General features: G+C 39.9%; 1 protein-coding gene across 1 annotated transcript in view; it reads left to right on the top strand.

Annotated features, from left to right (window-relative positions):
* The window catches only part of THSD7B (thrombospondin type 1 domain containing 7B), an 899070-nt gene that overhangs the window by 422949 nt on the left and 459775 nt on the right, over positions 1-16346 (top strand). The window contains exon 9 of the mRNA XM_052635756.1: positions 4383-4498. Within this exon, the coding sequence (XP_052491716.1) occupies positions 4383-4498 (116 nt within the window). The remainder of the gene's footprint in view (positions 1-4382; positions 4499-16346) is intronic.

Genomic DNA, 16346 nt, shown 5'->3' with positions numbered 1-16346 from the left:
CTTGAATATACAAATAAAAATAAACATAGCTTAGATATAGGAATAAATGCTATGTGAAATGCAACAAACTGTTATTCTTTAGAATGATGAGAAAAATGAGCATTCCTGAAGCCTGATCTCCCTTCCATAAAACTTTTCACCTCTGGACCAAAATAAGAAATATCTACACTTGATATGAATGTAGTTTATTTTTTCTTAGCAAAGGAGCATTATAATTGAGACTGACAACTACCAAATACATTATTAAACCTATTTAGACATGAAAGGTTGGATTATATGTTCAAATAGCCCTCTGCTTCCTTATCTAGCCTTATGATTACATTGAATGATAGTTTTTTTTTAATAAAAGTTTCTGAGCTCATGAGCTTATACAAATATTAACTGAATGTATTTTGTGACCAGAAAAACCACAGAGTCAAAAGGTTATAGTTTAAACCATAATACACAAATACATACAGATTTGTTTGATAATTTTCATAAGACTAAAATATTATTACAGTGAATAACCTATCATGTTAACTTGGTTTTGCAACAGAGTAAAATGAATTGCACAGATGTTTTCCCTAACACACACACACACATACATGCCCACCCATAAGGACATTGCTAATTACTTTTTGCACTTTTAATGAGGCTAGAGACTTAACAGCCTAGTTTTAATTCTTACTGTATGTCTCCAAACGATCCTGCTAAATAAGAGGAGGCTGCATTGACTTAAGTAAAGTTAATTAAAATTCTTGAGGTTAATGAGATTAATTGAGCTAAGAAAATAATACCTAGTGTCCAGTGAAGCACATAGTGAGATTATCAGCAAGAGAAAGTATCCTTTGCTTTGCCCTTTCAAAAAGTATGCTTTTGCTCTTTTTTATGTGAAAGCTGTTGTCGAGAAAAAAAAATTCCCTGCCATTTGTTAAATCCTTTGGGTGAGGGTAATGGCAATAGGAAAAGAAAATATCCTAAAGAAAGAGTGGCCTTCAGAGTCGAAAAAGAGAAATGTGTCTCCATAGACTGGATGGGCTTAACAAGATGTGTTTGATACTCTAAACCCATTGTACTGGGGTGCACAGAAATCCTTGCAGTTCTTTACTTCCCAGGATTGGGGTTCTGGTTTCCTTGTACTTATAGAGGTAAGAATGTTACCATTGTATGAGTAATAGAACTGATCACATCAGAAAATGGGGACTAGCTAGGATGCAACTCAAACAGGAATGAAAGCTTGAGAGCTTATTGGGATATGTGGCTTTGTTTCACTACTCTTTTTCTTTTTTTCCTGGTTGCAATATGTGAAAAAATAAGAAAGATTAAATTCACACAACTCAGAACCTTCCAAATGTCATGTAAGGCACTTTCTGAAAAAACACTGGGCATTTGGTGAGACATAGTGATGGGGAGTTCCATTAACACATGAATGTTTACAAAGTTGGCAGGTTGGGATGTCCCCTCAGTCCTGGGATTGAATGACTGTGTTTACCTCATGATTATGGGCACATAACAGAAATGGCAGACCCCTGTAGATAAGTTTGATGCATTTTGGCACAGGAATGGAAGCCTCCAGGGCAACCAGGAGGCAATTGTGGAATACTCCAGTGCAAGTTCTGGAAAAATATATGTGTTGAAAGGAAATGCATTCACCCTTTTAGCAAGAGTATTGCCAATCTAGGATCAGAGTGTTATATAACAGTAAAAAGTATAAATTATGACAAAAGGCAAGAAGCCATACTGTGTTTACTAGCTAAAATGTGAATCCATATGTTACCCTAGTTTTTAAGGTTTCAATTTTGTTTTGGAAATGACTGGATAAATTTGCTTTATTTCCCCAGGGATTTGTCTTCAGGCTCCAATAGCATAGAATGCTTTTCAATCATTCAGTTAGTATTACTAAATATTTACACAACATTAAGACCTGGCATTTTTAAAGAAATGATATGAGGTGAAATTTCTACCATGAAGGCAGTAAAAATTAGTATCTGTATAACGTGCGCGCGCGCACACACACACACACACACACACACACACAGAAAGCCAGCAGTGCAACAGATACCAAAAACCTTCTTTTAGTCAGTGTCAGTAAACGATAAATAAAATAAACATTATGTTTCTTAGGAGCTATGTGGAACTGAGGAACTTATGTGCTAGCAACTTAGCACATAAGTTGCTAATGGTCAAGGAGAGTATTCTCAATAATTCAGATAAAATTTATGAAAATTGAAAATGTGATCCTGGGAGAGGTAAACATCATGTAAATAGAAAGGAAAGGAAATTGATGTCTTCTAAATCAACCTTAGTGGCAGAAAAAACAAAAGTTTTCTCTAGCAAGAGAATATTTGGCTCTTATCAGACCAGAAATCACACTTCAGGAAAGCCCTTAGTTCATGGCCTCTATAAAAGCAAGATAACCTGAGTTTGAGCTTTGTCCCTGAGGGGTTGATAGTGTTGCTCTCTTATGGATTTAGATGAAGAACACTGATAAAGGGGACCATGATATGAAGAATTATGCCCACTGAGTATATATTGTGAGTGATGCTAATAAATCAGAAATTTAGAAGTAGGCCATATCAGTTCCCCAAAAGAGATTAACACCCCCCTTACACAAAAATAAAAACCAGAACCAAGGGACACAAGGACACTTTGGGAGGTGTGGGATAGGTCCATCACCTTGCTTGTGGACATGGTAACACAGGGGTTCACATATATTCAAACTCCTCAAATTAAATGGGTGCAGTCCTGTCCATATCAGATATACACAGAGGTAAAGAATCTGCCCACCAATGCAGGTGATGCAGGAGATGCCAGTTCAGGGGATTTTCGGTTGGGAAAATCCCCTGGAGAAGGAAGTGGCAGCCCACTCCAGTATTCCTGCCTGGGAAATCCCATGGACAGAGGAGCCTAGCAGGCTATAAAGAACTGGACATGAGTGAGCACACACACACACACGCACACATAAAAAAGAACATAACAATATACCTCAATAAAGGTATATTTAAAAGTTAAAAAAGAGATTAAAACCTACTTCTAATTGAAATGAACAAAGTCCCTGTGGAATAAACCACCCTCTCCAGAAAGCCTGAAGCCAAGCCAGCACCACAGGCATTTCTGAGCTGTTGGTGATGTCTGAGCATGTCCTGGCTGGGTTCCCTGTACCCTCAACCCCTGCTGCCCCACTGGGAACACAGGAAACTGACATGTTTCAAGTTGCACTTTCCTTTCCAGACAGATACCAGAGAGACTGGAGGGGAGATGAAGTAAATAGCAGTTCAATTTAATTTTAGTAGCTTGCAAGGGATGAATAAGAAACTTGGGAATGAGTTTAGTGCTTTTTGCTAGTTCTGCTAAAGCATGACATCAGTTTTCCTTACCAGAATAGCTTGTTTAAATAATACTCTATGCTCTAATAACACTGGTTTTTCTTTCTATTGTTATGTTCATTGAACTGACCTAGTTGATAGACAGTTTTTATGTGTGTATATTAAGGATGATTAATAATAAGGCCACTAATAATTACTTTGTTGAACAGTTCCTTTTCTGTGAGTATATACATTCTCATTTTAATTTGTTTTCAAGGAGTATATACTTCTCTATATTATTATACAAGTATAATAAAAAAGGGACTGATGGTGAAAATTGGCCTACCTTCCTCCATTTAGCATCTCACATCCCAAATACAACCCCTTTTTAATGATTTTTGTGTTTCATTTCTTCCTTTCTCTGTCTTTATTTTGACTGGATAAGCGTTCACATGGTTCATAAATTATAACAAAATACAGGAGACATATAATATACAGTGATGAATGGCCTTGCACTCAACCCTGCTCTCATCCATCCCCTTCCTGCCTCCTGTCCTGCTCTTGGCAACCACTTTATTACTTTCTTGTGCTAAATCGCTTCAGTCATGCCCATCTCTTTGCGATCCCATGAACCTTTGTCCACGGAATTTTCCAGGCAAGAATTCTTGAGTGGGGTGCCATGCCCTCCCCTCCAGGGAACATTTCCAACCAAGGGATTGAACCCACATCTCTTATGTCTCCTGCATTGAGAGGCGAGTTCTTTACCACTAGCACCACCTGGAAAGTCCTGATTACTTTCTTACCTACAGAGATAGCATTATGGCTACCAATCACCAAGTATATATCCTTACCCCCCTCCCTTTCTGATGCTTTAGTCTCTAGGTCAAGAGAAATGAAGTATGTTTTATGCTCTGCCTCCTGCTCTGAGTCCTTGGGCAAGTAGCTTCTACTTCTGGATCTTTCTCCTCATGTCTGTAAAAGGAACAACAGGGTCTCAAACAGAACTAAAACAGTGTTTTGAGTTCTGAAATCCTGTGGTTCTGTGTCAAACTGTTTACTTTCTCCAGGAGTCATTGATCAAGTCTTTCACATTGGCAGATGTCCAGAATCTACTCGGCCAGAAACTGTACGCGCTTGTCTGCTCCCGTGCAAAAAAGACTGTCTCGTGACTGCTTTCAGTGAGTGGACTCCCTGCCCAAGGCTGTGCCAACCAGGTAGGTGGATGCTGTTTCCTTAGTGCTCTCTGCTTCCTGACTACTTGATTGCCTCCTCCACTACTGAGTCAGTGAGAGATGGGGGAGCAAGGGCTCCCTTCTTTCCTTTTGCATATAACCCAGGCAATGAAGTTTGTAAAATTTGTAAATGAAGTCTTAGCTTTCTAGAACCATTATGATTTGGCAGGGAAAATATATTTGGTTCTTCTGTGCCATGATTTTACAGCTGTGTGCTGTAGGAGTTCTTGTGTTTTGTTAACACTGTTGTCGTATTTTGAACAGCCATTTAAATGTGGTATGAATACCATCACAATTTATTTGTGGATCCTGTGTGCTTAAGCCTGACTCCAGGCATCTTCATTAGAATGCAGGGCCTTAAGCGCTATGCATACATCACTGATAAATATAAGCCTGTGAAAGAAGAGGGGCCAATACATGAAAAAGTATTGAACAGGTACAGAAGTCAGAAATATATGATTTGCATTTCTTTACTCTTATTGGTGATGCTTTATACACGTGGATATATTTGGAATGCTATGATCCAGGATATTTAATAGCTAAGTCCTGACAAACACAGAGGAGCATTTTTGTAAAATGACTGCCTTTCTTAGAATGGGTCTTCTCCCCGACACCTGTTTCAGTTCCCTGATGAACTAGTTCCTGTGGAAATACAAGAACTCCTAGTTCTAAGGCCCTGTTTTGACCTAAGACCTGGAATTAATAACTTGATCCCTTTTCCATAGTCTCATACTCTTGTCTTGGGACCTGTGGATCTCACTGTTGCCAGAGTAAGAAAAGGCACACCCAGGAGAAGGAAGGATGGAAGAGCATCAACACTAGGGCTCAAAGCAAAGTGGGTCTCATCCACACCTCCCCGGCCTTGTCTTGGCAATAGCATCCTCTCATTCAGGGCCTGGCTCTTCCTGTGTCTCTGCATCAGCCTCCTGGAAGAAGGGAAAGGAAAGCAGGTCATTCTGCACAGAGAGAACTTGCCACAAATGCTGAGCTTATTAATATGTTTCCTCGGAAGTCTAGCCTTGTGCATCTAGGATCCCCCGGTTGTTCTTTGACTTACACATCTTCACGGCAGTGACATGATGTTACAGCAAGCACTGACAGAGATCTGTCTGCCGCTTCAAACCACCTCTCAGTGATTGGCAAGGGGGCAGTGACGGCTCTTGAAGGTTATCATCATCAATGTCTTATATTGCGCTGGTGAAGTACCCACATAAAGTTTTTCTGACTGTACCATTTCATCTTTGTAATGATCTTCTGTCACAGTGTTAACAGAGTAGCATCCAGTAAATGTTGCTTATGGGTAGAATCAGAACTAAACATATTGAATATAGAAGAACTTGGAAAATGCAGTGGAATATTTATCTGACATTTTGAGGGGTAGAGACAGCAATCTCTTTTAGGAACTCTTCAAAACTTGTTTTCCTAAATAAAAACTCAAAGTAATTGAGCTGGATGAACAGGGTTTGTGGACTAGCCAAGGGAATGTTATTTACAAACAGAATGGGACAGAAAAACTGTGATCTTTATTCTAAACCATTTGAAAGGCAACATCTAGGAGGATGGATTTTGAAGTTTTAATAGTAATGTATCTGAATAACATTCAAGCTTTTAAAGATAAGTCTTGGAAAAATGCAGGAAGATAAAATAATATATGAAGATGGAGGTTTATTGAAATGCAGCTGTTTATTTTAGTTTTTGTCTCATAAGAGATGAGCATAATTCCTCTGTTAAATGGCTTTAAGAAAGGAAAAGGTTAAATTAAAAATAATACCCTTCTCGCAGCCAGATATTGGTGTTTGAGCTGTCAAGGTCCCTTGACACTTAAGGAGGCATATTAGTTTTGTTGAGTCTTTGTGCCCCAGTGGCCAGAGATTACTTTAGCTACTGCTATTGCATGCATTCTGTTAGTACTTTTGAGAAAATTCTCTCTGCTGCATGAGCGTCTTCTCCTAGCACTGTGTAAGGATGGAGGACTCATAAGCCAGTGAAATAATTGCTCTTCCAGCAATTTCAGATTTTACTCCAACTTCCAGAGATTCAATTAGTTATTTAAATGGTTGGCATTATAATGAAAATAGTTCTAAGCCTCTGTGGTCTCTTTTTAGCCTCCAATTTTTCAACTCTAGATAATTCTTTTCACAGCCAGACAGACAGGGGACCTGGAGAAGCATAGATTCAATTTTCAGATTTCTTTCAGCTTCAATCCTATTTACCCTGATGTTTAGTTCATACTTTGGGACCAATATATTATTAAATAACTGTGGGTTAATTAGGGGAGACTATGATAGGGAGGTTATTGGAGGAACTGGTATTGCTAATTCTATGGTTTTCAAATTGTATTGACTCTGAATCACCTTGAAGCATTATGAAAATGCAGGTTTTCAGCTCCATGGCTAGAAATTCTGATTCAGTAAGTATGGGATGTTTCTAATTTTTGTGCTGTAAGAAGTCACAGCTGAATGGTGATGTATTATAGTTTCACCCTTAAGATAAAAAAGAATCATAAATCTGTGAGCAAATGCTACTTGAACTCTAGGCACACAGCCTGTTTTTCAGCTTCCTGAGTGCACCATATTCTTCCCAGCTCAAACATGCTAGAGTATGGTGGCTAAGAACAGAGGTGCTGGAGGCAGATGGCCAGAGCTGAGTTCTGAGTTTTGCTCTGTGACAGTGAATGCATTCCTTAATCTCTCTGTGCCTCAGTTTCCTTGTCTGTAGAACAGGGTTCATAACTGCACCTACCGAAAAGGAAAAAAACTTAGAGCCCACACTGCCTTGAATGGAGTAGTATCCCTGTTGCGGCAAGTATTCCTGTCGTTGTTCCAAGCCTCTGCATCTGCCTTGTGGGATGCTGGAGCTGTGTTCAGCTACCTCTCCTTGGTCCTCCAAACTCTGTCTCAGCACAGAACTGCTATAGCAGCCTTTTTTGAGGGATGTTATGTTCATCTTCCTAACTTCATTAGACCCTCCCCATTCTCTCCCCATCCACATTAACTAGATCATCCTACAGCATGCTACATATCCCCTTTATGACACTCCTATACTTATCCTTCCAGGTTAATGTTGCCTTCCTAGAATACAAGTCCACAAATGCAGGGGCCACTTCTGTCATCTTCACCACAAGATTCTTTAAACCTGGCATAGTGTAGGGTATAGTTGTCACTGAATAAATATTTTTTTGAATGGACAGATGTGCCATAAAGAGAGAGGAAAGTGTGTCTTTGAATCCAGGAAGTAGATTCTCTGTTCTTGAGAATGTCCTTCCAAACATACTTTGGAAAATAATGTTTTAAAGCAATACTTATCAAATGTAAATGCTTAGACAAGTCCCCAGAGGATCTTATTAAAATATTATGTAAGTTCTAATTCAGTAGACCTGGACAGGACCTGGAATTAGACCTTGGTATAAGCTCCCGGGTGATACCTATATGTTGATTACAAAACTCCAGAGGTAAGGATATGGTAAGTTAGACATTTTTGACCAAGGCAATGACCTGACCAAAGTTATAAGGTGAAAAGTGTAGACTAGGGACAGACTAAAAGATGAGGACACCGGTAGTGTGGGTTGAGGGGTGGAAAGAAGTGATTTAGCCTAAGTTGAAAGGTGAGAATGGGATGGGGTGGCAACTCAGCTAGTGAAGATGGAGGATGCGAAGATGGATGAATATGAGAAGAGTTTACATTCCTACCCCCAAATTTTCCTACACAATGGGATCATTTAGAGATCTCTAAAATGTCCCAATGCATGGATCCTACTGCAAGACATTATGATTTAATAGTTTTTTTCTATGACCAAGGAAATTGCATGATTACATGACTCCAAAACCAAATCCCTTCTAAACCTCTCAGAAAGCCAAGGTGGCTTCCTAAGGGCAGACTGTCCCCAGAGTGATTTGGGTCTTAGCAATGGATAAGTTGTATCAGGTTTTATTTGGTCCTGGCTGGGTTTATGATCCAGATTCTTACAACTTAAAAGTATTCTCAAGCCATGAATAATCTAATTTTCTTGAAGAGATCTCTAGTCTTTCCCATTCTATTTTTTCTTCTATCTCTTTGCATTATTCACTTAGGAAGACTTTCTTATATCCTTGCTAATCTTTGAAACTCTGCATTCATTCAGATGGATATATCTTTCCTTTTCTCCTTCGCTTTTCACTTCTCTTCTTTTCTCAGCAATTTGTAGGGCCTCCTCAGACAACCATTTTGCCTTTTTGCATTTCTTCTTGTTGGGAATGGTTTTTATCACCACCTCCTGTAAAATGTCAGGAACCTTTGTCCATAGTTCTTCAGGCACTCTATCTATCAGATCTAATCCTTTGAATATATTTGTTGCTTCTACTCTATAATCATAAGGGATTTAATTTAACTTATACCTGAATGGTCTATTGGTTTTCTCTATTTTCTTCAGTTTAAGTCTGAATTTTGCAATAAGGAGCAAAAATAAAGCAAATGCCTGAATAAATATTCAATATTATTTGCTTAATAATAGCTGCAATTTATTGTAGAGGTTCTCAGACCGAGGCCTGCGCTGGTGGCTCAGACTGTAAAGAATTTGCCTGCAGTGCAGGAGATCTGAGTTTGACCCCTGGGTTGGGAAGATCCCCTGGAGAAGGGAATGGCTACTCATTCCAGTACTCTTGCTTGGAGAATTCCATGGACAGAAGAGCCTAGTGGGCCACAGTCCATGGGGTTGCAGAGAGTTGCACACGACTGGGGAACTATCACATTCTTTTCATTTCTCAGACCTGTGAAGTTTTGTTTTGTTTTGATTTTCAATGAACAACTTTCTGAGACTCACCTCATCCCACGTTAGAATCTCTTCATGTTAAAGGGACATTTTCAATTTTAAAACCTACCATTAGTGACACCTGTAATGGGGCATGGATGAGACACACTTATTTAGTACTTTATCCTTTCAGGGTATCTTCAAATACATTTTAGCCTATCATTGATAATTACCTGGTTAGCCTTTAGAAATTAATTATCTTGGCCAATGATCTCATAACCATCACACTGATGGTTTTACTTCAAAGTCACAAATCAGGACTGATTTTCCAAAATTTCTCTTCAGTTACCTTTAAAGAGTTTCACTTTAAAGTTTCAACATTTAATAATACAAATATTAGACAGGTGATAAAATTAATATAACGCTAATAGAAAATGAATGAAATCGCTCAGTCATGTCCAACTCTTTGCGATCCCATGGACTGCAGACCACCAGGCTCCTCCATCCATGGAATTCTCTAGGCAAGAATACTGAAGTGGGTAGCCTTTCCCTTCTCCAGGGAATCTTCCCAACCCAGGGATCAAACCTGGGTCTCCCGTATTGCTGGCAGATTCTTTACCATCTGAGCCACAAGGTAAATGGGAATTCCCTGGTGGCTCAGAGGTTAAAGCATCTGCCTGCAATGTGGGAGACCTGGGTTTGATCCCTGGGTTGGGAAGATTCCCCTGGAGAAGGAAATGGCAACCCACTCCAGTATTCTTGCCTGGAGAATCCCATGGATGGAGGAGCCTGGTGGGCTACAGTCCACGGGGTCGCAAAGAGTCAGACACAACTGAGCGACTTCACTTTCACTTTCAGTAGAAAATATTACTGATTAATAGAATGTAGTCTTATGTGGCCATCACCAAGCAAAAATGATCACCAGCTCATCATTACCCTTGTTTTGCCTGTATTACTGTTATCCGTCTTTTCATTGCCAGTGGATATTTTTGTGATGATTCCGAGATGTGTATATCACTTCCATGGAAGGTAAAAATATGTAAGTGGTCATGTTATTTGACAGTTTGGTAGATAAAATGTGGCATATTCAAAATAGCTTTTCTCATAGATTCCTAGAAACTATGGAGCTAATGATTATTTGTAAATTTATAGTAATTTCAATAATTTAAAGCTGAGGGAGTTCCTTTAACCTTCCTCTCTGAGGAGCAAGCTGGTGAGCAGTCTCATGGTAACTGGAAGACTGAAGGTAAACTGCTGCTGGGATTTGCTAGGACGCTTCAATTGGTGGGGTCCTTTGCTCTTGTGTCAGACCTCCTGGAGTTACATCTTGAGTTTCCATTATCAATGACAGTTTTTTTTTTGTTTTTTGTTTTGCAATGTCCAGGTGGTGTACTATATAGTGGTTAAGAGCATGGAATCTCAAGTTAGACTCCCTTGATTCAATGCCCATTTCTACTGTACAAGTCACTTTAGACTCACTTTCAGTTTTGCTGTGTTTCAACTTTCTTGTTTCTAAAATGAGATAATATTGACAGCCAATCCATAGCCTGGTTATAAGGATTAAATCAGAATAGGACGCATGGCAGAAATTTCAATGGTAATGATGATGTAAGTTCCTTAAAATCTGGTAACTTTTCTTTCATTATGTTGTTATCCTGCAGTGCCTAGTCATCCACGTGCTAGTATTACGGCAATTATTTCCTGTCTGTGTTTTTCTTGGACAGATTATAACATCCAGAGGGCACATCATGGGCATTCAGTAAGTGTTGTTGAATGAATGAGTGAATAAACTCCATATCTTTCCCATTACCGGTTCTAATTCCTAAAGATGTTGCTTCTAATTAAATGAAGCCAAAGCACTTTTAACAGGTTATTCAGTGGGTCCAGGCCAATTAGGGGAAAACGTATTGGTCATTCAGAATGTCAGATCCATCAGAAGCCACATTCTGTCCACTCAAAGGCATACTAGCCTCAGCCTCTGTCTTTATTTACTATTTTCATGAAGATACGGTCCCCTCCTCCCCATAGGCTCATACATACTTTTTAAAAAAATTAATTTAGTTTAATTGGAGGCTAATTACAATATTATGGTGGATTTTGCCATACATTTACATGAATCAGCCACAGGTGTACATGTGTCCCCCATCCTGAAACCCCCTACCACCTCCCTCATTATCCCATCCCTCTGGGTTATCCCAGTGCACCAGCTTTTGTCCTCCTGAAAAACAGAAGATGGAATGCTTATTTACACCTAAGTAATGCATGGGATGGAGAAGGCAATGGCACCCCACTCCAGTACTCTTGCCTGGGAAATCCCATGGATGGAGGAGCCTGGTAGGCTACAGTCCACGGGGTCGCTAAGAGTTGGACACGACTGAGCGACTTCACTTTCACTTTTCACTTTCATGCATTGGAGAAGGAAATGGCAACCCACTCCAGTGTTCTTGCCTGGTGAACCTCAGGGACAGAGGAGCCTGGTGGGCTTACCTCTATGGGGTCACACAGAGTCGGACACGACTGACGCAACTTAGGAGCAGCAGCAGCAATGCGTGGGAAATAGATGGGGAAACAGTGTCAGACTTTATTTTTGGGGGCTCCAAAATCAATGCAGATGGTGATTGCAGCCATGAAATTAAAAGACTTACTCACTTGGAAGGAAAGTTATGACCAACCTAGATAGCATATTCAAAAGCAGAGACATTACTTTGCCAACAGAGGTTCGTCTAGTCAAGGCTATGGTTTTTCCTGTGGTCATGTATGGATGTGAGAGTTGGACTGTGAAGAAAGCTGAGCACCAAAGAATTGATGCTTTTGAACTGTGGTGTTGGAGAAGACTCTTGAGAGTCCCATGGACTGCAAGGAGATCCAACCAGTCCATCCTAAAGGAGATCAATCCTGGCATTCTTTGGAAGGAACGATGCTAAACCTGAAACTCCAGTACTTTGGCCACCTCATGTGAAGAGTTGACTCATTGGAAAAAACTCTGATGCTGGGAGGGATTGGGGGCAGGAAGAGAAGGGGATGACAGAGGATGAGATGGCTGGATGGCATCACCAACTCAATGGACTTGAGTTTGAGTGAACTCCCGGAGTTGGTGATGAACAGGGAAGCCTGGCTTGCTGCAATTCATGGGGTTGCAAAGAGTCAGACACTACTGAGCGACTGAACTGAACTGAATGGCATTTGCATAATCAAAGATAGGGGGCTTGGTATACCAACCCCCAAAATAAGGTTGAAAGCAATATAATGATTTAATGACTTACTTTAAGAAAGTGACTTAGTCCAAATCTAAGTTACAACCCCTATAAGTTTTGGATGTTTTCTGTTTCCAAGTGTTTTTGATAAAATAAGATGTGTATCTCACATGTACATAACAATCCACAGCCCAATACCCAGAGTATAGGTGCCTTTGTTTTTATAGGCTCCATTAGGGGAGGCTATGCCCCCTTTAGTGTATAATTTAAAGCCCGTAGATCACTACATAGCCCAGTACTCAATAAATATTCTTGAAAATTTAGCAGAAGAAATGACAAACACTCAGGCTTGTAGAAATTACAGTCCTCAATCATCCTCTTGCCAAACCGAGGAGTTCTGTTGATAAAATTCATAAAAGACACTTTCCCTCAATGCACACATAGGAAAAGAAGATATATATTATGTATTTTTTTTTTCCTCACCTGTGTGTGTGTATGTTTCCTTAAAAACTGGTACCTTCCATCTGTCCCTATTAAAAGTCTGCATGTGGTAGATTTGATTTGGCAAAAAAATCAAGTTTGGCAAAAAGAAAAAAATTTTTTAGTACAGTTCACTAGAGCCCTATGATCATCCAGTTGTGGAAGAACACCTTTAGGTTATAAGGAGAAATCCCGCTTAGAGGGCAGGGCTTGTAACTGGCTTTATATGCATCCTCCGCTCGGGAAATTTTAGTCCATATGAGAGCTGACAGGGAAGCCTTCTTGGTCCACACTCTTCCTCCTATCCCCTACTCCCTCTTCTTTCTGGGCCAGAGATAGATGTATATTTACAGGAACTTGGAGTTCACAGTGTCTCTACTGGAATTTATCTTTGCCTCCTCCAGTGGCCCCAGGCATGCATGTATCCTCAGTCGCTAATTCCTGTCCAACTCTTTTGCAGCTCCATGGACTGTAGCCCACTAGACTCCTCTTTTCATGGGATTTCCCAGGCAAGAATACTAGAGTGGGTTGCCATTTCCTTCTCCAGGGGATCTTCCTGACCCAGGGATTGAAACCACATCTCATATATTGACAGGCAGATTTTTTTTTTTTTTTTTTTTACCACTGAGCCACCTGGGAAGCCCTTGGCTCTAGGAAATAGATTTAATTGTATGTGATTAACAGGTGAGGAATGCCTAGCTTAAAAGATAAGGTAACTGGTCTGAGGTTACCCAGTGTGTCAGAAGCAGGGCCAGGGTTGGAAGTGAGATTTCTCTGACTCAAGGGACTGCCTGTTTTCATCCCACAACAAGCCCTGTTTTCACATGGGCAGAGCTTATCTTGCTTGCTTACTAGCAGTTCAAGAATTCAAAGCTGGATATCCTCAAACCTATGGCACAGGCTCTGTACAGCACAGATCTGCTCCATAGAACTTTCACTTGTGCTCTCTCATTGGCCATCAAGACAGTTTCATGATAAAGGAGCAGCTGCTGTGTTAGTCCTACTTCATATAAGAAGCAATGGGATCTTCAAGGGACACACTCCTGGTCACCTGGTTCAATGGGAGCAAAGACTGAGTCGAGATACCTAGTTTATTATTTTTTTAACTTTTTATTTTATTTTTTTAATTATTCATTTTAATTGGAGGCTAATTACTTTACAGTATTGTAGTGGTTTTTGCTATACATTGACATGAATCAGCCATGGGTTTACATGTGTTCCCCATCTTGAACCCCGCTCCGACCTCCCTCCCTATCCCCTCCCTCTGGGTCATCCCAGCGCACCAGCCCTGAGCACCCTGTCTCATGCATCGAACCTGGACTGGTGATCTGTTTCACATATGATAATATACATGTTTCAATGCTTTTCTCTCAGATCAACCCACCCTCTCCCTCTCCCACAGAGTCCAAAAGTCTGTTCTATACATCTGTGTCTCTTTTGCTGTCTTGCATACAGGGTTATCATTACCATCTTTCTAAATTCCATATATATGCATTAGTATACTGTATTGGGGGAGATTCCCTGGTGGCTCAGATGGTAAAGCATCTGCCTGCAATGTGGGAGACCCGGGTTAAATCCCTGGGTTGGAAAGACCCCCTGGAGAAGGAAATGGCAACCCACTCCAGTACTCATGCCTGGAAAATTCCATGGATGGAGAAGCCTGGTGGGCTACAGTCCATGGGGTCGGAAAGAGTCGGACATGACTAAGTGACTTCACTTCACATACTGTATTGGTGTTTTTCTTTCTGGCTTACTTCACTCTGTATAATAGGCTCCAGTTTCATCCACCTCATTAGAACTGGTTCAAATGTATTCTTTTTAATGGCTGAGTAATATTCCATTGTGTATATATACCACAGTTTTCTTATCTATTTGTCTGCTGATGGACATCTAGGTTGCTTCCATGTCCTGGCTATTATAAACAGTGCTGCAATGAACATTGGGGTACATGTGTCTCTTTCAATTCTGGCTTCCTCAGTATCTATGCCCAGCAGTGGGATTGCTGGGTCATATGGCAGTTCTATTTCCATTTTTTTAAGGAATCTCCACACTGTTCTCCATAGTGGATGTACTAGTTTGCATTCCCACCAAGAGTGCAAAAGGGTTCCCTTTTCTCCACACCCTCTGCAACATTTATTGTTTGTAGATTTTTTGGATCGCAGCCATTCTGACTGGCGTGAGATGGTACCTCACTGTGGTTTTGATTTGCATTTCTCTGATAATGAGTGATGTTGAGCATCTTTTCATGTGTTTGTTAGCCATCTGTATGTCTTCTTTGGAGAAATGTCTATTTAGTTCTTTGGCCCATTTTTTGGTTGGGCTGTTTATTTTTCTGGAATTGAGCTACAGGAGTTGCTTGTATATTTTTGAGATTATTTCTTTGTCAATTGCTTCATTTGCTATTATTTTCTCCCATTCAGAAGGCTGTCTTTTCACCTTGCTTATAGTTTCCTTCATTGTGCAAAAGCTTTTAAGTTTAATTAGGTCCCATTTGTTTATTTTTACTTTTATTTCCACTACCCTGGGAGGTGGGTCATAGAGGATCCTGTTGTGATTTATGTTGGAGAGTGTTTTGTCTATGTTTTCCTCTAGGAGTTTTATAGTTTCTGGTCTTACATTTAGATCTTTAATCCATTTTGAGTTTATTTTTGTGTATGGTGTTAGAAAGTGTTCTAGTTTCATTCTTTTACAAGTGGTTGACCAGTTTTCCCAGCACCGCTTATTAAATAGATTGTCTTTTCTCCATTGTATATTCTTGCCTCCTTTGTCAAAGATAAGGTGTCCATAGGTGCGTGGATTTGTCTCTGGGCTTTCCATTTTGTAACACTAATCTATATTTTTGTCTTTGTGCTGGTACCATGCTGTCTTGATGACTGTAGCTTTGTAATATAGCCTGAAGTCAGGCAGGTTAATTCCTCCAGTTCCATTCTTCTTTCTGAAGATTGCTTTGGCTATTTGAGGTTTTTTTGTATTTCCATGCAAATTGCAAAATTATTTGTTCTAGCTCTGTGAGAAGTACCCTTGGTAGCTTGATAGGGATTGCACTGAATCTACAGATTGCTTTGGGAGATACCCAGTTTACATCAAACTTGCTACACTGCTTTACCTGGTGATCCTATAAAGTTACAGAAAAATAAACAGCCAGATAAATTCATACTCATCCCTAAAACCTATAACTCCTACACTGCTTTGCTTCATATCACTGCCTCTTCCTATAAAAGTAAAAATACCTATAATTTATTGACATGTACAGTCCTTTTTAATAGTTACCTCAATTCTATATGGAAAGGGCTATTACAACCCCATCTTACACAGGAGGAAACAGAGACTTAGATATGGGTCCAAAGATTTCAAAACAAATAAATGACAAACCATGTAGATTTCTAGGCTCTTAACCATTCATTCAGCAGTAAATTATTGCTGAACAATC

The sequence above is a fragment of the Budorcas taxicolor genome, chromosome 2, assembly GCF_023091745.1.
Source record: "Budorcas taxicolor isolate Tak-1 chromosome 2, Takin1.1, whole genome shotgun sequence".
In the NCBI taxonomy this organism is placed as follows: domain Eukaryota; kingdom Metazoa; phylum Chordata; class Mammalia; order Artiodactyla; family Bovidae; genus Budorcas; species Budorcas taxicolor.
The sequence above is the reverse complement of the archived record's forward strand: the minus strand, read 5'-3'. Positions and strand labels throughout refer to the sequence as shown.